The 23,059-nt window shown below is 54.2% G+C and overlaps 3 protein-coding genes across 4 annotated transcripts in view; 2 read left to right on the top strand and 1 right to left on the bottom strand.

Moving 5' to 3' along the window:
- CHCHD3 (coiled-coil-helix-coiled-coil-helix domain containing 3) overlaps positions 1–23,059 on the bottom strand; it is a 260,893-nt gene that overhangs the window by 190,448 nt on the left and 47,386 nt on the right. The gene's annotated exons all lie outside the window — the stretch shown is intronic.
- Positions 7,051–10,084, top strand: LOC149919335 (uncharacterized). Its single transcript, XM_090134024.1, has 8 exons — positions 7,051–7,132; positions 7,455–7,546; positions 7,639–7,740; positions 7,984–8,108; positions 8,262–8,424; positions 8,517–8,623; positions 8,842–8,955; positions 9,112–10,084. The coding sequence occupies exons 1-8, from the start codon at positions 7,090–7,092 to the stop codon at positions 10,082–10,084; spliced, it is 1,719 nt and encodes a 572-aa protein (XP_089990150.1). The 5' UTR covers positions 7,051–7,089.
- Positions 18,600–21,633, top strand: LOC149919334 (uncharacterized). Its single transcript, XM_090134040.1, has 8 exons — positions 18,600–18,681; positions 19,004–19,095; positions 19,188–19,289; positions 19,533–19,657; positions 19,811–19,973; positions 20,066–20,172; positions 20,391–20,504; positions 20,661–21,633. The coding sequence occupies exons 1-8, from the start codon at positions 18,639–18,641 to the stop codon at positions 21,631–21,633; spliced, it is 1,719 nt and encodes a 572-aa protein (XP_089990166.1). The 5' UTR covers positions 18,600–18,638.

Below are 23,059 nucleotides of genomic sequence, written 5' to 3'. Positions count from 1 at the left end.
ATGGCCTCCACCAGGAACAAAGCCCTTGCCAAAAAGAACGCAGCTACCAAATCTGAGTGCCTCCCCAGAAATACAGCTGCTCGGGTCTCGGGCCGCAGGGAGTGCCTGAGCCTGCTGCTGCCATCGCAGGGCGGCAGAGATACCACCTGCATGAGGTGAGAGCAGGTGGATGGATGGTGTGCTCAGCCTGGTGGCAGAGCTCTCGGGGGAGCTGGAGAGGCTAAGCAATGCCAGGGAAGTACAGTCATAGAATGGTTTGGGCTGGAAGGGACCTTTCAGATCATCTAGTTCCAACCTCTGCTATAGGCACGGACGCCTCCCACCAGACCAGGCTGTTCACAGCTCCATGCAGCCTGGCTTTCAATGCTTCCAGGGAGGGGGCATGCACAACCTCGCTGGGCAACCTGTTCCAGTGGCTCACCACTCTCACAGTAAAGCATTACTTCCTAGTATCTAGCCCAAATCTACCCTCTTCCAGCCTAAAGCCGTTTCCCCTTGTCCCGTCGCAACATGCCCTTATAAAATGTCCCTCCCCAGCTTTTCTGTAGTCCCCAGTCGAGAACTGATGGGCCGCTATAAGGTCTCCTTGGAACCTTCTCTTCTCCAGCCTGAACAGCCCAAAGCTCCCTCATCCTGTCGCCATCGGGGAGGTGCTCCAGCCTTCTGATCATCTTCATGGCCCTCCCCCGGCCCTGCTCCAACAATGTCCTTTTTGTGTTGGGGGTTCCAGAACTGAACGCAATAGTAATGTCAAACTTAGTTGCATGGTTTAGTGAGCAATATCGGTGAGAGGTGCAAAGTTGGACTAGGTGATCTTAGAGGTCTTCTGAGAGAAAAGAAGGAGATGTACAGAAAATGGAAGAAGGGTTGTGTATCCTGGGAGGAATACAGGACTGTTGTCCATGTGTGTAGAGATAGGATTAGGAAAGCCAAAGCCCAGATGGAGCTGAACTTGGAGAGGGATGTGAAAGATTACAAGAAGGTACATAGGCAATAAGACACATGCCAAGGAGAGTGTTCCCTCTCTGATGAAAGGTAACAGGGAGCTGGCTTCCTCAGACACAGAAAAAGCTGAGATATTCAGTAAGTGCTTTGCCTCAGTTTTCATGGGTGGTCAGGCTTCCCATGTCTGGCAGGACCATGAGCCTCTAAGTGAAGGTGTGGGGAGTGGTTTCTGTCCCACTGTAGCGGTGGACCAAGTCCAAGTCCTCCTCATGAAACTGAATGTATGTAAGTCCAAGGGGCCAAATGATATCCATCCTACGTCTCTGAAACAGATGTCATTGATCTCATTCCCCGAGCCGCTCTCCATCATATTTCAAAAATCATGGCTGTCTGGTGAAGTCCCCGGTGACTGGAGGAAGGGAAACGTCACTCCCTTGTTTAGGAAAGGGAGAAAGGAAGACCCGGGAAACCACAGGCCGGTGAGTCTCACCTCTGTGCTTGGGAAGATGATGGAGCAGATCTTCCTAGGAGCTATGTTAAGGCACATATGAGATAAAGAGGTGATACGAGACGGCCAGCATGGCTTCACCAAGGGCAGATCGTGCCTGACCAATCTGGTGGCCTTCTATGATGGAGTGATGGGTTTGGTAGATGGGGAAGGGCGGTGGAAGCTGCAAGGCCTTTGACACGGTACCTCACCACATCCTTCTCTCAATACTGGAGAGGTGTGGATCTGAAGGATGGACTGTTCGTGGGTTAGGAATTGGCTGGCTGGACGCAGCCAAAGAGTTGTGATCAACGGTTCTGCGTCAGGCTGGTCTCAAGCGATGTCCCTCAGGGGTCGGTCTAGGGACCGGTGCTCTTTAACATCTTCATCAATGACAGATGATGGCATCAAGTGCACCCTCAGCAAGTTTGTGGATGACACCAAGCTGCGCGGTGCAGTTGATACATGGGAAGAAAGGGAAGCCATCCAGAGGGACCTGGACAAGCTGGGTAAGTGTGCCCATGAAAACCTAATGAGGTTCAACAAGGCTAAGTGCAGGGTGCTGCACTTGGGTCAAGGCAATCCCAGGTACTTATACAAACTAGGGGAAGATCTCCTGGAGAGCAGCCCTGCAGAGAAAGACTGGTCCTGGAAAACAAGGAGCTGCACATGAGCCAGCAGTGTGCGCTTGCAGCCCGGAAGGCCAACTGTGTTCTGGGCTGCATTAAAAAAGGGGTAGCCAGCAGGTAGAGGGAGGTGATCATCCCCCTCTACTCAGCTCTTGTGAGGCCCCATCTGGCATCTTGTGTCCAGGCCTGGAGCCCCCAGTACAGGAAGGATGTGGAGCTATTGGAGCAGGTCCAGAGGAGGGCCACTAAGATGACCAGAGGGCTGGAGCACCCCTCCTGTGAGGAAAGGTTGAGGGAACTGAGCTTGTTTAGCTTGGAGAAGACAAGGATCCGGGGAGACCTCATTGTGAGGTCTTGAAGGGAGCATATAAGAAGGAGGGAGTACGACTGTTTAAAAGGGTGGAGAGTGATAGGACAAGGGGGAATGGTTTTAAACTGAGACAGGGAAGGTTTAGGTTAGATATTAGGGGGACGTTTTTCACACAGAGGGTGGTGACACACTGGAACAGGTTGCCCAAGGATGTTGTGGATGCCCCATCCCTGGAGGCATTCAAGGCCAGGCTGGATGTGGCTGTGGGCAGCCTGGTCTGGTGGTTGGCGAACCTGCACACAGCAGGGGGTTGAAACTCAATGATCGCTGTGGTCCTTTTCAACCCAGGCCATTCTATGATTCTATGATTCAACCTTAAAGACTCGAGGATCTCTAATTCTATGATTCTAACAACAGGAGGAGGAAGAGGCAAAACTCACAGAGGCGACAATAACCATTTAACTATTGACCATGGGTGTGCTGAGAGATATGTGAAAAGACTTCAGCCGTCACGCGAGTGAGCACTGTGACCCCTGGCTGCTCTGATAACTGGAGAATGAGGCCCCTGGCCTAGACTTAGCGGGCAGCAAAGCCAGGCATCTGGGATCCATTTGAAAGGAAGGGGACACTGACAAAGCAATTGGAAATGGAATATCTGTTTTCATGGCATGGAAGTGATTCTTTCTCAGCCACGGAGGAAAAGTAAACTTTCAAAGAAGATCTGGTACGTTACCCAGGCAAGTAGAAAGGTGTCATGAACGTGACATGAGCCAGCAGTGTGCCCAGGTGGCCAAGAAGGTCAATGGCATCCCGGCTTGCGTCAGAAACAGTGTTGCCAGCAGGAACAGGGAAGTGATTGTCCCCCTGTACTCAGCTCTGGTGAGGCCGCCCTTCGAGTACTGTGCTCCGTTTTGGGCCCCTCGCTGCAAGAATGACACTGAGGCCCTGGAGCGTGTTCAAAGAAGGGCAATCATGCTGGTGGGGTGTCTGAAGCACAGGCCTTATGAGATGCACAGCTAAAGGAGCTGGGATTGTTCAGCCTGGAGAAGAAGAGGTTCAGGGGAGACCTTATTGCTCTCTATAACTACCTGAAGGGCGGTTGTAGTGAGCTGGGGGTTGGCCTCTTCTCTCGTGTAACTAGTCATAGGACCAGAGGGAATGGCTTAAAACTGTGCCAGCAGAAATTCAGGCTGGACGTTAGGAAATACTACTTTTCCAAAAGAGTGGTCAGGCACTGGAGTGGGCTGCCCAGCGAGGTGGTGGAGTCACTGACTCTGGAAATGTTCAAGGAATGTTTGGACGTTGTGCTGAGGGATATGGTTTAGTGAGAATTATTGGTGATAGGTGGATGGTTGGACTGGAGGATCTTGTAGGTCTGTTCGAACCTTTGCATTTCTGTGATTCCACGATTCTGTGTCGAGGGAAACCTGAGGGAACTAGCTGTGCTTGGAGGTGATGCATAATATTGAACAAAGACAAAAGATAAATGGAGACTGGACGTTGGGAAGAAATTCTTGAATCGGAGGGCAGTGGTGCACTGGAATAGGTTGCTCAGAGAAGCTGTGGAGCTGTTACCCTCTTGCTTGGGAGATGAAGGCCTGCACCCACATCCCCCGTGAGGTGGTGACCATGATGCCACAGGGGGTGGCAGGGAGCAGCCCTTGTGACCCACAGGGCCGGGAATCAGGCCTACTTCTGGTGCCAAACTTGAATGGACTTTGACAAGTTCAGATTCACAGCAGCACTCCTTAGTTTAGGGACTCCTTTGGGTTCAGGGAATTGGGATCCACGTGGAAGAGATTGTCATGTCCACAGGAACAAGCTTAGAAAAATGTTTATAAAGAAAGAAATACGGAAATGTTGTAAAAACAAACAAGATGCCTGCTACTTGCCACAGCTATACTCATTGGTCTTCTTCCAATCCCCTTAAACCTCTCCCTCTACCTACCATTTACAAGGCAAACGGCATTGCAGGGCAAAAAGCAGAGCTCAGTATGCTTTGCCAGTGCTCTCTATTAACAGTTACATCTTTTGAGGTGGTCACAGATCCTCTGCCAGGTTGGATTTCACCTCACCCAACACAGTTTTTCCAACTCAGTTTAGATGTAGACTTGAAGGGAACGGTGGCACGGGTAGGCCAGTTTCCCTCCACTGACTGCAGAATGGTTGAAGCTTTGATGCCTGTGGATAAATGCTTCATCTGAGATGGACAAACCCAAAGACAAATGCTCATCGTTCCACAAGGCATGATGCCAGCCTGTATTTCATCTCTGGCTCGACTCATCACTGCTGAGTGAACTTCAGGGGCTTATTTCATTTCTTCTCAAACTCTTGGAATTCCTCACCTTTAACAGAATTTCCCTAAGGTTGCCTAGTAGAAGTATTCAACACGCAGGTTAAATGAAAAATAAAATAATACTTTTAATAAAGGAACAAAAAGGAATGACAAAATTTTGAGGAAGAGGGAGCACGCAGGTTTTGTCTTCGGAGAAATAAAAATGGCCAAAAGGGCACTACAGTGAAAAGGCACCAAAGGAAGCTGAGCTTATCTGCAGTCACGAAAGCTCAAGCCATGGTGGAAGGAATGCGCTTGGGCAGTCCATGCTTCATGAATGTGCCTGGGCAGTCCACAGTTCACGAACAGTACATCTGGGGGTTTTCCTTCCCGTATTCCAAGTAACTGGAATCTTCGTACTGAATCACATATGTATCTGCAAGTGTGGAAGACTTTCACTTTGTCTTAGCTAAGCTATGATGCACATCATTAATATTTTTCCTGCTGCCCACAACAAGAAGTAGACTGGAGGAGCTGTGCACGTGGGACAAACACTGAAGATATGATGCTCAGCTCATGGCAACGGTACTACAGCAGAGGTGGTTGCCACAGAATCACAGAAAAGCTTGGGTTGGAGGCAACCTTAAAGAAGTTGAACTAGTTCCAACCACTTGCTATGGGCAAGGTTGCCACAATATAAGATTAGAATAGGGTGCCATCCAGCGCGGCCTTGAATGCCTCCAGGGATGGGGCATTTACAGCTTCTCTGAGCAATCATAAAGGTGCACAAGTTCAGAGCTCATTCAGTTCTGCAGGGGAGGCTGTGACTCCAGCGCATCAGGTATACTGCTCTTGACCAGAGTAAGCTCTCTGAAAAGCTGACTGATGTCAAAGCTCTTTCTAAGCTCTCTCAAATTTTGCCTCCTTATCCCCTGAATTTAGCATCTTGAGTGAACACAAGGATCTTCTGAGGTGTCTAAAGGACCCCCAGTGCTCAGCTAGGTAAAGCATCGTTTGCAAACCAGGCTCTGATTCGCAATGCCTGCAGCGCATGGATGCAAAGCCATTGGAAATGCATGGCAGCTGCCCACAGAAGCTGTATCCCAAGGGAATCAAGTCTTTTGCTGAGCTTTTTTCCTTCTTTTTATTTTTTTATTTTTGGGGGGGGGGGGGCGAAGGGGGTCAGCATTTCAGTTTTTAGAGATGGAAGACAAAATGTGCGCAGGAACAGGGGCAGCCCAGCAGCCACTATAAAGAACTGTTCAAACCCACCCCATTCTACAGCCCCGCTCTTGCTTCCCATGATTACCAGAAATACTTTGCAGTCTTACTTTGCAGGCGGCATTTTAAAGCTCTGATTTCTTTTTCTATGTGACTACTTTTTCAACCAGGCCAGTGAAGATCTTTCCTAGGAGGCCACCCCACTACTCAGACAAAGAAAGATAAAGCAAAAAGACAAATTTTCCAGTGGGAAGGGTATTATTTCCAAGCATATATCATGATAACTAAATGTTGATTGTGCTGAAACTTTGGTGACAAATCAGAGCTGAGGAAATGCAATGAACAAATGGAGAGCTATGTTGTAGTAGCAGATAGAATAAAGAAGGATGATGCATGAAGGGTAAAAGATGATCACTGAAAGTTCATACAACCACACACTGCCACTTCAGAGGCTGTAGTACAGAACTGCAGAATTGTAGGGGTTGGAACGGACCACTGGGGATCACCATGTCCAACGCCCCTGCCAAGGTAGGCTCAGCAGGTTGCACAGGAAGGCATCCAGACGGGCCATCCATACCAAGCCCACTAAAACATGTCCCTCAGTGCCAAATCTCCATGTTTCCTGCACGCCTCCAGGGATGGTGATTCCACTGCCTCCCTGGGCAGCGTGTTTCAGTGCATTTCCAGTAACAAACCTCTGAGTAAACTATTTCCTCTAAGAATTAATCTGCTCTTCTCTTACAGATTAAAACCACTTCACCTTGTCCTATACCTACCAAACCGTGTACATAGTCACTCACAGCACACACTGGACACCAAATATGCTGTTGACATGAAAATGCAAACTGAACTCTTGAGAAACCTAGACTAGATTCAGACTAGAAATGCTAGTGTAGCTCCAGGGCTGCAGCCTTGACAAAGGGACAGCTCCACTCCTGCCGCTGGCCAGAGGAGCGTGGCCAGCAGGTTGAGGGAGGCCATAATTCCTGCCCTGACTGTGCACAGCCTGCCAGACCCACTGCTCTCTAGATTGAGGGCCCACGCCCATACGCTCTGTGAGGCGGTGACCGTGATGTCACAGTGGGTGTCATAGAGCGGCCATTGTGACGCATGAAGCTTGGAGCAGAGCAAAGGCTGCCGGGCTCAGGCGGAGCGTCAGTGCGGTCTGGTGAGGCGCAGAGAGAGGAGGGACTCTCGCAGTGCTCGCTATCAACGCACAATCATGTCCAATAGGAAGCGGAAGGCCTCCTGCACGGAGGAGCCAGGTGAGAGCACAGCATTCCTGAGCCCAGCTCCCGACCCTGGGCAGAGGGGTGCTGGGGCTCTGCCTGCGGCTGAGAGCTGAGAGGGGAGGAAGGGGCAGGCAGGAGCTCCCAGACAGGCATGGGGCAGGGCCCCTCTGCTCCTTGGCAAGGGGGCCCAGCTTGGGCTGTGGCTGCCTTGGGCCTGCCGTGGCCCCTTCCCCTCCACCGCCTCCAGCCAGCACGGCAGGACCTCCAGCCAGAGCAGGACCCTGGGGACGGCCCTCAGGGACACCTGGCCCCGCCAGCTGCTCACCGCTGCTCACATTTGCTCTCTCCTCTGCAGTGTGTGTGCTGTGTGGCCGGGCAGATGTCGACCCAGACATCTGCGGGCACATGCTTTTTGAAAGTGGGATTCACGTCCATGAGTTCTGCTTGGTGAGTTCCCCCATGGGCTCCTTCCAGATTCCCACCAGGGATGCTCCCTTTCTTTCTGTCCTAATGAGATCCTGCTCTTTTCTCTTCTACAGGGTTTTGCCAACATCGTTTCTGAAGAAACACCAAGTCAGTCGGAATCTGTGGGCCTCCCTGTTGCTGCCATCAGACGTGCAGTCAAACGGGCCACCATGCAGGTGAGGACCTGCACGGAGCAGGCAGATTTGTGCCAGGAGGGGCTCACACCAGCTTAGTCTAGACCAAGGAAAGCAATGGCAGCCCTTCCAACCACCTCCATGACAAAAGTGCTGCCACAGGAGATGAGCCCTGTCTGCTAGGCATCTTCGTAGAATGTGACCCAGCTGGCTGTGCCCAGAGGCGTGGGGCCAGCCACAGAGGCCCTGAGTCTGTGGCTGACGGGGTTGTTCTGCTCTTTCCAGCAATGCTTTGTTTGTGGCGAGAGGGGAGCTACCATCACATGCATACAGAGGGGCTGTGAGCGAAGCTTCCATCTGCCCTGCACCATGGACGGGGAATGTGTCGTCCACTTCTTTGGGGACCACTGGTAAGGGCTGTCAGCAGCCAAGCCGCAGAGGAACCCACAGTTACGCCTCCCAGCAGCCTTCCAGAGCCAGAGACAGGGCCGGAGGCTCCTTCCTGCTCCTCTGCCCTCCTCAAAGCACTTCTCACCATGACCACACCTTCCATCTTCCCCTAGGACCTTCTGTTGGGAGCACCGCCCTCACCAGGACGAGGACGAAGCTCCGGCAGAAGGCACCAACTGCCTCATCTGCCTTGAGCCTGTGGGGAACAGCTTGTCCTATCACACCCTGGTGTGCCCAGCGTGCCAAGATGCCTGGTTCCACAGGCGCTGCATCCAGGTAGGAGCCCTCCCCTCACCCTGATAGGCACGCTTGGTGCTCAGCAGCACCAGGCACTGCTCACGCTCACCCTGCTTGTGCTTCTCCTGCAGCAACAGGCCTCAACTGCAGGTGCTTTGTGCTTCAACTGCGCCGGTTGTCGAAACAACACACTGTTCTTTGCAGGAATGGCCATTCTGGGGATCCAAATCCCATACAGGTCGGTGTCCTCCTGCCCACTTTGGCTGACATGAAGGCTGTCGTGCTGAGCCTGCCCAGGGACTGCCTTGGCAGGCCTGGTCCTTGGCTGTCTCGTGAACACGTGCCCCAGCTTCATAGAGAATCTGGAAGTAGAGTTGGGGTGGATAGGTTTGGATAACCTTGGATCTGATGCTGGGGACACTGGGGGCTCATCACTTCCCCTCCCTTCTCTTGTAGAAGACCGGCATGGGATGACAATGATGCATATGAATCGCTTTTCCAGAGGCACTGTCGCTGCGATGCCAGCGAATGCCTTTACCATGGAGGCAGAGAGCAGGCAGAGGGAAGGGGGTGAGTTACCGCAGCAGCTCTCTGCGGCTCTGGGGGGGATCTCAGCCTCACCACAGGCTGGCGGAGCAAGGGCTGAGCACCAGGGATGTGCTGTGCCGGGCACTCCATGGCTTGGCTCACTTGGTCCTCACGGCCACAACCGCTTTGCTTCCCCAGGCCCTGGCAGCTGCTCCTGTGCAGCTCCTGTGCTGCTGAGGGCACCCACCGACGGTGCTCCCACTTGAATAACAGAAGGGCCACGTGGGAGTGCGACAGCTGTGCTGGCCTGGGTACCGGTAAGAAGCAATCAGCCGCGTGGCACCGTGCTGGGGCCAGGCAAGGCCTGGCAGCAAGTGCTCAAGGCAGTTTTGCCAGAGTCTGTCTGCCCCAAGCGGGATGGCAGATCCCACTGTGGTGCTGCAGCTTCAGACTCAGGACCTCCCTGCCTCTCCTTACAGCCTCCAGCACCAACAGCGAGCTCGCCGGTCCCAGCACCGCCAGCCAGAGGGCTCTGGAGCCATCCAGCAGCTCCACGGAGCCTGAGAGCTTGAGCTCCATGCCCGCCAGCCAGGCAGCATTGGGGACATCACAGAGTTCCCAGCTGCCCGAGCCCAGCGACCTGCCCAGTGTGCCCGAGACTGAGCAGGAGACAAACGGCCCACGATCATCAGAGGATCGGGCTACCTCTGAGCAGCTGCGAGGACGCCGTGGGAGCAGACGAACAGCAGCAGCAAGTGCTGAGAGCGACTCCCACACATCCACCAGGCAGAGGGCCTCAGGGTCCTCCAGGGCGTCTCCGGCAGCTGCACGCAGAAGACGTCCCAGGCAGCGAGGAAGAAATCGCACACGAAGCCGCTCCCCGCTGCAAGATCGGGCCCCGAGTTCCCAGAGCCGGCCAAGAAGATGCCGTGGCAGCCGGCACATGCCAGCCCCAGGGGAGCAGAGTGGCACCCGCAGGTCAACAAGGTCTGCCACTTCGAGATCCCCGAGGGCTTCCAGAGTGCCCGGACGCAGGGGACCGTCCAGGCAGCGAGGGCGCTCCCGCACCCAAAGCCGTCCTCCGCAGAGACGTCGGGCTTCCAATTCCCGCAGCTCACCCCAAAGAGGCAGCGGGAGTCGGGCCCAACAGCGGAGGCGGTCCCGGGAATGAAGCTGCTCCCAGGAACAATGTCAGAGGCAAAGTCCCCACAGACAGCCCCCCCAAGTCTGCGTAGGAGCAGCCGTGCGCCCGTCGTAGAATGGGTTGAAAAGACCACAACAATCATCTAGTTTCAACCCCCCTGCTATCTGCAGGGTCGTACCCCCCTCCCATCTCCCCTGCTTGCTCTGGTCCCAAAAGTCCAACACAATAAAGATCAGAGTTCCCCCCCCCCAAACACATTTGTCAGCTTCATCCTTCCCTGCTTTTGCTGAGCTGGGCATAACTAGGGACCTTGACAGCACGGTTCTCTCCTCCATGAACGCGCTATCCCAGACCTCACTTCGCCTGGCCCAGTCCAGGCTGAGCTGGGTTCGGGCCACATCCCCAGCGGGGCACATGGACCACTGGGTTCCTCGAGAACCCAGGCTGCACTGGCAGGAGCAGCCCGGTTCTGGGCTTGTTTCTGGGCTTGGGATGCAACCGCGTTCATGGTGCATGTCAGGTCCAGGGCTGCATCAGAGCTTGGGCTTTCCTCCTGCATGTGGGCGGTGCTGTCAGGTCTGAGGGCTGGTTCTGGTCTGCGAATGCTGCAAGCCTCGAGGTCCTGCGCCGCATCGAGCGTGTGCGGTCAGCGCAGGGCAGGGCAGCTCTCTGGGCTGAGCTGTGGCCTTGCCTGCCCAGATGCCTCCTCCAGGCTGGCTGCACCCACACATGCTGAGGGACTTGTAAGAAGTGATCTTTGCAGCTGATGACAACTCAACAGGCCCTGCAACCGCTCCAACCCTCCAACGGAGGCGGCAGTTGCTCCAAGTCTCATGACGGAGCCCGCAGTTGCTTCAACCCTGGTGACAGGCCCTGCCGTTGTGATGGGCCCTGTGGTTGCTCCAGCCCTTACACTGGCTGCTGGGGTTGCTCCAAGCCCTGCCATGGGCCACGCAGTTGCTTCTGCCCTCATGACAGGCCCTGCGGTCGTGACAGGCCCTGCGACAGGCCCTGCAGCTGCTCCAGTCCCTGTGAGAGGACTTGTGGTTCAGCCACAGAACCACCTGTGCCACTGTCAGATGCCCGTGTTCACAAGACGAGAAAACGGCTGAGAAGGTCGGTGCATTTAGTAAGGAAATTCACTTTTACTAAGATGGGAACGGGGGAAGAGGATGAGAACGAAGCCGAGCTATCGCAAGAAATCTGCGGGAAACAGTTCAGGGACAGGCAGGGACCCGCAGTCCCCTCTGCGTGGAAGCACAGTGGCTCTGAGGCGCTGTGAGCGGAGCCAGGAGTGACGTGGTCAAATGCTGAACGTACAAAGGCTGCTCTCGGGGAGCGTGAGCAACCAGGAAGGTGGCTGAACAGAGCCAGCAAACAGACTGTGGCACGGCCGTTGGCGCAGGGAGGGTGAGCAGGGAAGCCAGAGCCTCCCTCCCCACTCGGGAGACCACCTCACCTATCGGCTTCCTCCTTGACGACTAACCTAGCCATGGCCTCCACCAGGAACAAAGCCCTTGCCAAAAAGAACGCAGCTACCAAATCTGAGTGCCTCCCCAGAAATACAGCTGCTCGGGTCTCGGGCCGCAGGGAGTGCCTGAGCCTGCTGCTGCCATCGCAGGGCGGCAGAGATACCACCTGCATGAGGTGAGAGCAGGTGGATGGATGGTGTGCTCAGCCTGGTGGCAGAGCTCTCGGGGGAGCTGGAGAGGCTAAGCAATGCCAGGGAAGTACAGTCATAGAATGGTTTGGGCTGGAAGGGACCTTTCAGATCATCTAGTTCCAACCTCTGCTATAGGCACGGACGCCTCCCACCAGACCAGGCTGTTCACAGCTCCATGCAGCCTGGCTTTCAATGCTTCCAGGGAGGGGGCATGCACAACCTCGCTGGGCAACCTGTTCCAGTGGCTCACCACTCTCACAGTAAAGCATTACTTCCTAGTATCTAGCCCAAATCTACCCTCTTCCAGCCTAAAGCCGTTTCCCCTTGTCCCGTCGCAACATGCCCTTATAAAATGTCCCTCCCCAGCTTTTCTGTAGTCCCCAGTCGAGAACTGATGGGCCGCTATAAGGTCTCCTTGGAACCTTCTCTTCTCCAGCCTGAACAGCCCAAAGCTCCCTCATCCTGTCGCCATCGGGGAGGTGCTCCAGCCTTCTGATCATCTTCATGGCCCTCCCCCGGCCCTGCTCCAACAATGTCCTTTTTGTGTTGGGGGTTCCAGAACTGAACGCAATAGTAATGTCAAACTTAGTTGCATGGTTTAGTGAGCAATATCGGTGAGAGGTGCAAAGTTGGACTAGGTGATCTTAGAGGTCTTCTGAGAGAAAAGAAGGAGATGTACAGAAAATGGAAGAAGGGTTGTGTATCCTGGGAGGAATACAGGACTGTTGTCCATGTGTGTAGAGATAGGATTAGGAAAGCCAAAGCCCAGATGGAGCTGAACTTGGAGAGGGATGTGAAAGATTACAAGAAGGTACATAGGCAATAAGACACATGCCAAGGAGAGTGTTCCCTCTCTGATGAAAGGTAACAGGGAGCTGGCTTCCTCAGACACAGAAAAAGCTGAGATATTCAGTAAGTGCTTTGCCTCAGTTTTCATGGGTGGTCAGGCTTCCCATGTCTGGCAGGACCATGAGCCTCTAAGTGAAGGTGTGGGGAGTGGTTTCTGTCCCACTGTAGCGGTGGACCAAGTCCAAGTCCTCCTCATGAAACTGAATGTATGTAAGTCCAAGGGGCCAAATGATATCCATCCTACGTCTCTGAAACAGATGTCATTGATCTCATTCCCCGAGCCGCTCTCCATCATATTTCAAAAATCATGGCTGTCTGGTGAAGTCCCCGGTGACTGGAGGAAGGGAAACGTCACTCCCATGTTTAGGAAAGGGAGAAAGAAAGACCCGGGAAACCACAGGCCGGTGAGTCTCACCTCTGTGCTTGGGAAGATGATGGAGCAGATCTTCCTAGGAGCTATGTTAAGGCACATATGAGATAAAGAGGTGATACGAGACGGCCAGCATGGCTTCACCAAGGGCAGATCGTGCCTGACCAATCTGGTGGCCTTCTATGATGGAGTGATGGGTTTGGTAGATGGGGAAGGGCGGTGGAAGCTGCAAGGCCTTTGACACGGTACCTCACCACATCCTTCTCTCAATACTGGAGAGGTGTGGATCTGAAGGATGGACTGTTCGTGGGTTAGGAATTGGCTGGCTGGACGCAGCCAAAGAGTTGTGATCAACGGTTCTGCGTCAGGCTGGTCTCAAGAGATGTCCCTCAGGGGTCGGTCTAGGGACCGGTGCTCTTTAACATCTTCATCAATGACAGATGATGGCATCAAGTGCACCCTCAGCAAGTTTGTGGATGACACCAAGCTGCGCGGTGCAGTTGATACATGGGAAGAAAGGGAAGCCATCCAGAGGGACCTGGACAAGCTGGGTAAGTGTGCCCATGAAAACCTAATGAGGTTCAACAAGGCTAAGTGCAGGGTGCTGCACTTGGGTCAAGGCAATCCCAGGTACTTATACAAACTAGGGGAAGATCTCCTGGAGAGCAGCCCTGCAGAGAAAGACTGGTCCTGGAAAACAAGGAGCTGCACATGAGCCAGCAGTGTGCGCTTGCAGCCCGGAAGGCCAACTGTGTTCTGGGCTGCATTAAAAAAGGGGTAGCCAGCAGGTAGAGGGAGGTGATCATCCCCCTCTACTCAGCTCTTGTGAGGCCCCATCTGGCATCTTGTGTCCAGGCCTGGAGCCCCCAGTACAGGAAGGATGTGGAGCTATTGGAGCAGGTCCAGAGGAGGGCCACTAAGATGACCAGAGGGCTGGAGCACCCCTCCTGTGAGGAAAGGTTGAGGGAACTGAGCTTGTTTAGCTTGGAGAAGACAAGGATCCGGGGAGACCTCATTGTGAGGTCTTGAAGGGAGCATATAAGAAGGAGGGAGTACGACTGTTTAAAAGGATGGAGAGTGATAGGACAAGGGGGAATGGTTTTAAACTGAGACAGGGAAGGTTTAGGTTAGATATTAGGGGGACGTTTTTCACACAGAGGGTGGTGACACACTGGAACAGGTTGCCCAAGGATGTTGTGGATGCCCCATCCCTGGAGGCATTCAAGGCCAGGCTGGATGTGGCTGTGGGCAGCCTGGTCTGGTGGTTGGCGAACCTGCACACAGCAGGGGGTTGAAACTCAATGATCGCTGTGGTCCTTTTCAACCCAGGCCATTCTATGATTCTATGATTCAACCTTAAAGACTCGAGGATCTCTAATTCTATGATTCTAACAACAGGAGGAGGAAGAGGCAAAACTCACAGAGGCGACAATAACCATTTAACTATTGACCATGGGTGTGCTGAGAGATATGTGAAAAGACTTCAGCCGTCACGCGAGTGAGCACTGTGACCCCTGGCTGCTCTGATAACTGGAGAATGAGGCCCCTGGCCTAGACTTAGCGGGCAGCAAAGCCAGGCATCTGGGATCCATTTGAAAGGAAGGGGACACTGACAAAGCAATTGGAAATGGAATATCTGTTTTCATGGCATGGAAGTGATTCTTTCTCAGCCACGGAGGAAAAGTAAACTTTCAAAGAAGATCTGGTACGTTACCCAGGCAAGTAGAAAGGTGTCATGAACGTGACATGAGCCAGCAGTGTGCCCAGGTGGCCAAGAAGGTCAATGGCATCCCGGCTTGCGTCAGAAACAGTGTTGCCAGCAGGAACAGGGAAGTGATTGTCCCCCTGTACTCAGCTCTGGTGAGGCCGCCCTTCGAGTACTGTGCTCCGTTTTGGGCCCCTCGCTGCAAGAATGACACTGAGGCCCTGGAGCGTGTTCAAAGAAGGGCAATCATGCTGGTGGGGTGTCTGAAGCACAGGCCTTATGAGATGCACAGCTAAAGGAGCTGGGATTGTTCAGCCTGGAGAAGAAGAGGTTCAGGGGAGACCTTATTGCTCTCTATAACTACCTGAAGGGCGGTTGTAGTGAGCTGGGGGTTGGCCTCTTCTCTCGTGTAACTAGTCATAGGACCAGAGGGAATGGCTTAAAACTGTGCCAGCAGAAATTCAGGCTGGACGTTAGGAAATACTACTTTTCCAAAAGAGTGGTCAGGCACTGGAGTGGGCTGCCCAGCGAGGTGGTGGAGTCACTGACTCTGGAAATGTTCAAGGAATGTTTGGACGTTGTGCTGAGGGATATGGTTTAGTGAGAATTATTGGTGATAGGTGGATGGTTGGACTGGAGGATCTTGTAGGTCTGTTCGAACCTTTGCATTTCTGTGATTCCACGATTCTGTGTCGAGGGAAACCTGAGGGAACTAGCTGTGCTTGGAGGTGATGCATAATATTGAACAAAGACAAAAGATAAATGGAGACTGGACGTTGGGAAGAAATTCTTGAATCGGAGGGCAGTGGTGCACTGGAATAGGTTGCTCAGAGAAGCTGTGGAGCTGTTACCCTCTTGCTTGGGAGATGAAGGCCTGCACCCACATCCCCCGTGAGGTGGTGACCATGATGCCACAGGGGGTGGCAGGGAGCAGCCCTTGTGACCCACAGGGCCGGGAATCAGGCCTACTTCTGGTGCCAAACTTGAATGGACTTTGACAAGTTCAGATTCACAGCAGCACTCCTTAGTTTAGGGACTCCTTTGGGTTCAGGGAATTGGGATCCACGTGGAAGAGATTGTCATGTCCACAGGAACAAGCTTAGAAAAATGTTTATAAAGAAAGAAATACGGAAATGTTGTAAAAACAAACAAGATGCCTGCTACTTGCCACAGCTATACTCATTGGTCTTCTTCCAATCCCCTTAAACCTCTCCCTCTACCTACCATTTACAAGGCAAACGGCATTGCAGGGCAAAAAGCAGAGCTCAGTATGCTTTGCCAGTGCTCTCTATTAACAGTTACATCTTTTGAGGTGGTCACAGATCCTCTGCCAGGTTGGATTTCACCTCACCCAACACAGTTTTTCCAACTCAGTTTAGATGTAGACTTGAAGGGAACGGTGGCACGGGTAGGCCAGTTTCCCTCCACTGACTGCAGAATGGTTGAAGCTTTGATGCCTGTGGATAAATGCTTCATCTGAGATGGACAAACCCAAAGACAAATGCTCATCGTTCCACAAGGCATGATGCCAGCCTGTATTTCATCTCTGGCTCGACTCATCACTGCTGAGTGAACTTCAGGGGCTTATTTCATTTCTTCTCAAACTCTTGGAATTCCTCACCTTTAACAGAATTTCCCTAAGGTTGCCTAGTAGAAGTATTCAACACGCAGGTTAAATGAAAAATAAAATAATACTTTTAATAAAGGAACAAAAAGGAATGACAAAATTTTGAGGAAGAGGGAGCACGCAGGTTTTGTCTTCGGAGAAATAAAAATGGCCAAAAGGGCACTACAGTGAAAAGGCACCAAAGGAAGCTGAGCTTATCTGCAGTCACGAAAGCTCAAGCCATGGTGGAAGGAATGCGCTTGGGCAGTCCATGCTTCATGAATGTGCCTGGGCAGTCCACAGTTCACGAACAGTACATCTGGGGGTTTTCCTTCCCGTATTCCAAGTAACTGGAATCTTCGTACTGAATCACATATGTATCTGCAAGTGTGGAAGACTTTCACTTTGTCTTAGCTAAGCTATGATGCACATCATTAATATTTTTCCTGCTGCCCACAACAAGAAGTAGACTGGAGGAGCTGTGCACGTGGGACAAACACTGAAGATATGATGCTCAGCTCATGGCAACGGTACTACAGCAGAGGTGGTTGCCACAGAATCACAGAAAAGCTTGGGTTGGAGGCAACCTTAAAGAAGTTGAACTAGTTCCAACCACTTGCTATGGGCAAGGTTGCCACAATATAAGATTAGAATAGGGTGCCATCCAGCGCGGCCTTGAATGCCTCCAGGGATGGGGCATTTACAGCTTCTCTGAGCAATCATAAAGGTGCACAAGTTCAGAGCTCATTCAGTTCTGCAGGGGAGGCTGTGACTCCAGCGCATCAGGTATACTGCTCTTGACCAGAGTAAGCTCTCTGAAAAGCTGACTGATGTCAAAGCTCTTTCTAAGCTCTCTCAAATTTTGCCTCCTTATCCCCTGAATTTAGCATCTTGAGTGAACACAAGGATCTTCTGAGGTGTCTAAAGGACCCCCAGTGCTCAGCTAGGTAAAGCATCGTTTGCAAACCAGGCTCTGATTCGCAATGCCTGCAGCGCATGGATGCAAAGCCATTGGAAATGCATGGCAGCTGCCCACAGAAGCTGTATCCCAAGGGAATCAAGTCTTTTGCTGAGCTTTTTTCCTTCTTTTTATTTTTTTATTTTTGGGGGGGGGGGGGCGAAGGGGGTCAGCATTTCAGTTTTTAGAGATGGAAGACAAAATGTGCGCAGGAACAGGGGCAGCCCAGCAGCCACTATAAAGAACTGTTCAAACCCACCCCATTCTACAGCCCCGCTCTTGCTTCCCATGATTACCAGAAATACTTTGCAGTCTTACTTTGCAGGCGGCATTTTAAAGCTCTGATTTCTTTTTCTATGTGACTACTTTTTCAACCAGGCCAGTGAAGATCTTTCCTAGGAGGCCACCCCACTACTCAGACAAAGAAAGATAAAGCAAAAAGACAAATTTTCCAGTGGGAAGGGTATTATTTCCAAGCATATATCATGATAACTAAATGTTGATTGTGCTGAAACTTTGGTGACAAATCAGAGCTGAGGAAATGCAATGAACAAATGGAGAGCTATGTTGTAGTAGCAGATAGAATAAAGAAGGATGATGCATGAAGGGTAAAAGATGATCACTGAAAGTTCATACAACCACACACTGCCACTTCAGAGGCTGTAGTACAGAACTGCAGAATTGTAGGGGTTGGAACGGACCACTGGGGATCACCGTGTCCAACGCCCCTGCCAAGGTAGGCTCAGCAGGTTGCACAGGAAGGCATCCAGACGGGCCATCCATACCAAGCCCACTAAAACATGTCCCTCAGTGCCAAATCTCCATGTTTCCTGCACGCCTCCAGGGATGGTGATTCCACTGCCTCCCTGGGCAGCGTGTTTCAGTGCATTTCCAGTAACAAACCTCTGAGTAAACTATTTCCTCTAAGAATTAATCTGCTCTTCTCTTACAGATTAAAACCACTTCACCTTGTCCTATACCTACCAAACCGTGTACATAGTCACTCACAGCACACACTGGACACCAAATATGCTGTTGACATGAAAATGCAAACTGAACTCTTGAGAAACCTAGACTAGATTCAGACTAGAAATGCTAGTGTAGCTCCAGGGCTGCAGCCTTGACAAAGGGACAGCTCCACTCCTGCCGCTGGCCAGAGGAGCGTGGCCAGCAGGTTGAGGGAGGCCATAATTCCTGCCCTGGCTGTGCACAGCCTGCCAGACCCACTGCTCTCTAGATTGAGGGCCCACGCCCATACGCTCTGTGAGGCGGTGACCGTGATGTCACAGTGGGTGTCATAGAGCGGCCATTGTGACGCATGAAGCTTGGAGCAGAGCAAAGGCTGCCGGGCTCAGGCGGAGCGTCAGTGCGGTCTGGTGAGGCGCAGAGAGAGGAGGGACTCTCGCAGTGCTCGCTATCAACGCACAATCATGTCCAATAGGAAGCGGAAGGCCTCCTGCACGGAGGAGCCAGGTGAGAGCACAGCATTCCTGAGCCCAGCTCCCGACCCTGGGCAGAGTGGTGCTGGGGCTCTGCCTGCGGCTGAGAGCTGAGAGGGGAGGAAGGGGCAGGCAGGAGCTCCCAGACAGGCATGGGGCAGGGCCCCTCTGCTCCTTGGCAAGGGGGCCCAGCTTGGGCTGTGGCTGCCTTGGGCCTGCCGTGGCCCCTTCCCCTCCACCGCCTCCAGCCAGCACGGCAGGACCTCCAGCCAGAGCAGGACCCTGGGGACGGCCCTCAGGGACACCTGGCCCCGCCAGCTGCTCACCGCTGCTCACATTTGCTCTCTCCTCTGCAGTGTGTGTGCTGTGTGGCCGGGCAGATGTCGACCCAGACATCTGCGGGCACATGCTTTTTGAAAGTGGGATTCACGTCCATGAGTTCTGCTTGGTGAGTTCCCCCATGGGCTCCTTCCAGATTCCCACCAGGGATGCTCCCTTTCTTTCTGTCCTAATGAGATCCTGCTCTTTTCTCTTCTACAGGGTTTTGCCAACATCGTTTCTGAAGAAACACCAAGTCAGTCGGAATCTGTGGGCCTCCCTGTTGCTGCCATCAGACGTGCAGTCAAACGGGCCACCATGCAGGTGAGGACCTGCACGGAGCAGGCAGATTTGTGCCAGGAGGGGCTCACACCAGCTTAGTCTAGACCAAGGAAAGCAATGGCAGCCCTTCCAACCACCTCCATGACAAAAGTGCTGCCACAGGAGATGAGCCCTGTCTGCTAGGCATCTTCGTAGAATGTGACCCAGCTGGCTGTGCCCAGAGGCGTGGGGCCAGCCACAGAGGCCCTGAGTCTGTGGCTGACGGGGTTGTTCTGCTCTTTCCAGCAATGCTTTGTTTGTGGCGAGAGGGGAGCTACCATCACATGCATACAGAGGGGCTGTGAGCGAAGCTTCCATCTGCCCTGCACCATGGACGGGGAATGTGTCGTCCACTTCTTTGGGGACCACTGGTAAGGGCTGTCAGCAGCCAAGCCGCAGAGGAACCCACAGTTACGCCTCCCAGCAGCCTTCCAGAGCCAGAGACAGGGCCGGAGGCTCCTTCCTGCTCCTCTGCCCTCCTCAAAGCACTTCTCACCATGACCACACCTTCCATCTTCCCCTAGGACCTTCTGTTGGGAGCACCGCCCTCACCAGGACGAGGACGAAGCTCCGGCAGAAGGCACCAACTGCCTCATCTGCCTTGAGCCTGTGGGGAACAGCTTGTCCTATCACACCCTGGTGTGCCCAGCGTGCCAAGATGCCTGGTTCCACAGGCGCTGCATCCAGGTAGGAGCCCTCCCCTCACCCTGATAGGCACGCTTGGTGCTCAGCAGCACCAGGCACTGCTCACGCTCACCCTGCTTGTGCTTCTCCTGCAGCAACAGGCCTCAACTGCAGGTGCTTTGTGCTTCAACTGCGCCGGTTGTCGAAACAACACACTGTTCTTTGCAGGAATGGCCATTCTGGGGATCCAAATCCCATACAGGTCGGTGTCCTCCTGCCCACTTTGGCTGACATGAAGGCTGTCGTGCTGAGCCTGCCCAGGGACTGCCTTGGCAGGCCTGGTCCTTGGCTGTCTCGTGAACACGTGCCCCAGCTTCATAGAGAATCTGGAAGTAGAGTTGGGGTGGATAGGTTTGGATAACCTTGGATCTGATGCTGGGGACACTGGGGGCTCATCACTTCCCCTCCCTTCTCTTGTAGAAGACCGGCATGGGATGACAATGATGCATATGAATCGCTTTTCCAGAGGCACTGTCGCTGCGATGCCAGCGAATGCCTTTACCATGGAGGCAGAGAGCAGGCAGAGGGAAGGGGGTGAGTTACCGCAGCAGCTCTCTGCGGCTCTGGGGGGGATCTCAGCCTCACCACAGGCTGGCGGAGCAAGGGCTGAGCACCAGGGATGTGCTGTGCCGGGCACTCCATGGCTTGGCTCACTTGGTCCTCACGGCCACAACCGCTTTGCTTCCCCAGGCCCTGGCAGCTGCTCCTGTGCAGCTCCTGTGCTGCTGAGGGCACCCACCGACGGTGCTCCCACTTGAATAACAGAAGGGCCACGTGGGAGTGCGACAGCTGTGCTGGCCTGGGTACCGGTAAGAAGCAATCAGCCGCGTGGCACCGTGCTGGGGCCAGGCAAGGCCTGGCAGCAAGTGCTCAAGGCAGTTTTGCCAGAGTCTGTCTGCCCCAAGCGGGATGGCAGATCCCACTGTGGTGCTGCAGCTTCAGACTCAGGACCTCCCTGCCTCTCCTTACAGCCTCCAGCACCAACAGCGAGCTCGCCGGTCCCAGCACCGCCAGCCAGAGGGCTCTGGAGCCATCCAGCAGCTCCACGGAGCCTGAGAGCTTGAGCTCCATGCCCGCCAGCCAGGCAGCATTGGGGACATCACAGAGTTCCCAGCTGCCCGAGCCCAGCGACCTGCCCAGTGTGCCCGAGACTGAGCAGGAGACAAACGGCCCACGATCATCAGAGGATCGGGCTACCTCTGAGCAGCTGCGAGGACGCCGTGGGAGCAGACGAACAGCAGCAGCAAGTGCTGAGAGCGACTCCCACACATCCACCAGGCAGAGGGCCTCAGGGTCCTCCAGGGCGTCTCCGGCAGCTGCACGCAGAAGACGTCCCAGGCAGCGAGGAAGAAATCGCACACGAAGCCGCTCCCCGCTGCAAGATCGGGCCCCGAGTTCCCAGAGCCGGCCAAGAAGATGCCGTGGCAGCCGGCACATGCCAGCCCCAGGGGAGCAGAGTGGCACCCGCAGGTCAACAAGGTCTGCCACTTCGAGATCCCCGAGGGCTTCCAGAGTGCCCGGACGCAGGGGACCGTCCAGGCAGCGAGGGCGCTCCCGCACCCAAAGCCGTCCTCCGCAGAGACGTCGGGCTTCCAATTCCCGCAGCTCACCCCAAAGAGGCAGCGGGAGTCGGGCCCAACAGCGGAGGCGGTCCCGGGAATGAAGCTGCTCCCAGGAACAATGTCAGAGGCAAAGTCCCCACAGACAGCCCCCCCAAGTCTGCGTAGGAGCAGCCGTGCGCCCGTCGTAGAATGGGTTGAAAAGACCACAACAATCATCTAGTTTCAACCCCCCTGCTATCTGCAGGGTCGTACCCCCCTCCCATCTCCCCTGCTTGCTCTGGTCCCAAAAGTCCAACACAATAAAGATCAGAGTTCCCCCCCCCCCAAACACATTTGTCAGCTTCATCCTTCCCTGCTTTTGCTGAGCTGGGCATAACTAGGGACCTTGACAGCACGGTTCTCTCCTCCATGAACGCGCTATCCCAGACCTCACTTCGCCTGGCCCAGTCCAGGCTGAGCTGGGTTCGGGCCACATCCCCAGCGGGGCACATGGACCACTGGGTTCCTCGAGAACCCAGGCTGCACTGGCAGGAGCAGCCCGGTTCTGGGCTTGTTTCTGGGCTTGGGATGCAACCGCGTTCATGGTGCATGTCAGGTCCAGGGCTGCATCAGAGCTTGGGCTTTCCTCCTGCATGTGGGCGGTGCTGTCAGGTCTGAGGGCTGGTTCTGGTCTGCGAATGCTGCAAGCCTCGAGGTCCTGCGCCGCATCGAGCGTGTGCGGTCAGCGCAGGGCAGGGCAGCTCTCTGGGCTGAGCTGTGGCCTTGCCTGCCCAGATGCCTCCTCCAGGCTGGCTGCACCCACACATGCTGAGGGACTTGTAAGAAGTGATCTTTGCAGCTGATGACAACTCAACAGGCCCTGCAACCGCTCCAACCCTCCAACGGAGGCGGCAGTTGCTCCAAGTCTCATGACGGAGCCCGCAGTTGCTTCAACCCTGGTGACAGGCCCTGCCGTTGTGATGGGCCCTGTGGTTGCTCCAGCCCTTACACTGGCTGCTGGGGTTGCTCCAAGCCCTGCCATGGGCCACGCAGTTGCTTCTGCCCTCATGACAGGCCCTGCGGTCGTGACAGGCCCTGCGACAGGCCCTGCAGCTGCTCCAGTCCCTGTGAGAGGACTTGTGGTTCAGCCACAGAACCACCTGTGCCACTGTCAGATGCCCGTGTTCACAAGACGAGAAAACGGCTGAGAAGGTCGGTGCATTTAGTAAGGAAATTCACTTTTACTAAGATGGGAACGGGGGAAGAGGATGAGAACGAAGCCGAGCCATCGCAAGAAATCTGCGGGAAACAGTTCAGGGACAGGCAGGGACCCGCAGTCCCCTCTGCGTGGAAGCACAGTGGCTCTGAGGCGCTGTGAGCGGAGCCAGGAGTGACGTGGTCAAATGCTGAACGTACAAAGGCTGCTCTCGGGGAGCGTGAGCAACCAGGAAGGTGGCTGAACAGAGCCAGCAAACAGACTGTGGCACGGCCGTTGGCGCAGGGAGGGTGAGCAGGGAAGCCAGAGCCTCCCTCCCCACTCGGGAGACC

Source organism: Phasianus colchicus, chromosome 1 (assembly GCF_987193195.1).
Source record: "Phasianus colchicus chromosome 1, bPhaCol1.hap1.1, whole genome shotgun sequence".
Classification (NCBI taxonomy): domain Eukaryota; kingdom Metazoa; phylum Chordata; class Aves; order Galliformes; family Phasianidae; genus Phasianus; species Phasianus colchicus.
Note: the sequence above shows the minus strand (reverse complement) of the source record. Positions and strands in the feature narration are given on the sequence as shown.

Excerpts from the sequence above, each read along its gene's own strand:
- LOC149919335 (XM_090134024.1), top strand. The coding sequence starts at position 7,090 with ATGTCCAATAGGAAGCGGAAGGCCTCCTGCACGGAGGAGCCAG. Across the intron at positions 7,133-7,454 it reads CTCCTGCACGGAGGAGCCAG|TGTGTGTGCTGTGTGGCCGG; the intron begins GTGAGAGCACAG and ends TCTCCTCTGCAG. Across the intron at positions 7,547-7,638 it reads ACGTCCATGAGTTCTGCTTG|GGTTTTGCCAACATCGTTTC; the intron begins GTGAGTTCCCCC and ends TCTCTTCTACAG.
- LOC149919334 (XM_090134040.1), top strand. The coding sequence starts at position 18,639 with ATGTCCAATAGGAAGCGGAAGGCCTCCTGCACGGAGGAGCCAG. Across the intron at positions 19,290-19,532 it reads TCAAACGGGCCACCATGCAG|CAATGCTTTGTTTGTGGCGA; the intron begins GTGAGGACCTGC and ends TGCTCTTTCCAG. Across the intron at positions 20,505-20,660 it reads GAGCAGGCAGAGGGAAGGGG|GCCCTGGCAGCTGCTCCTGT; the intron begins GTGAGTTACCGC and ends TTGCTTCCCCAG.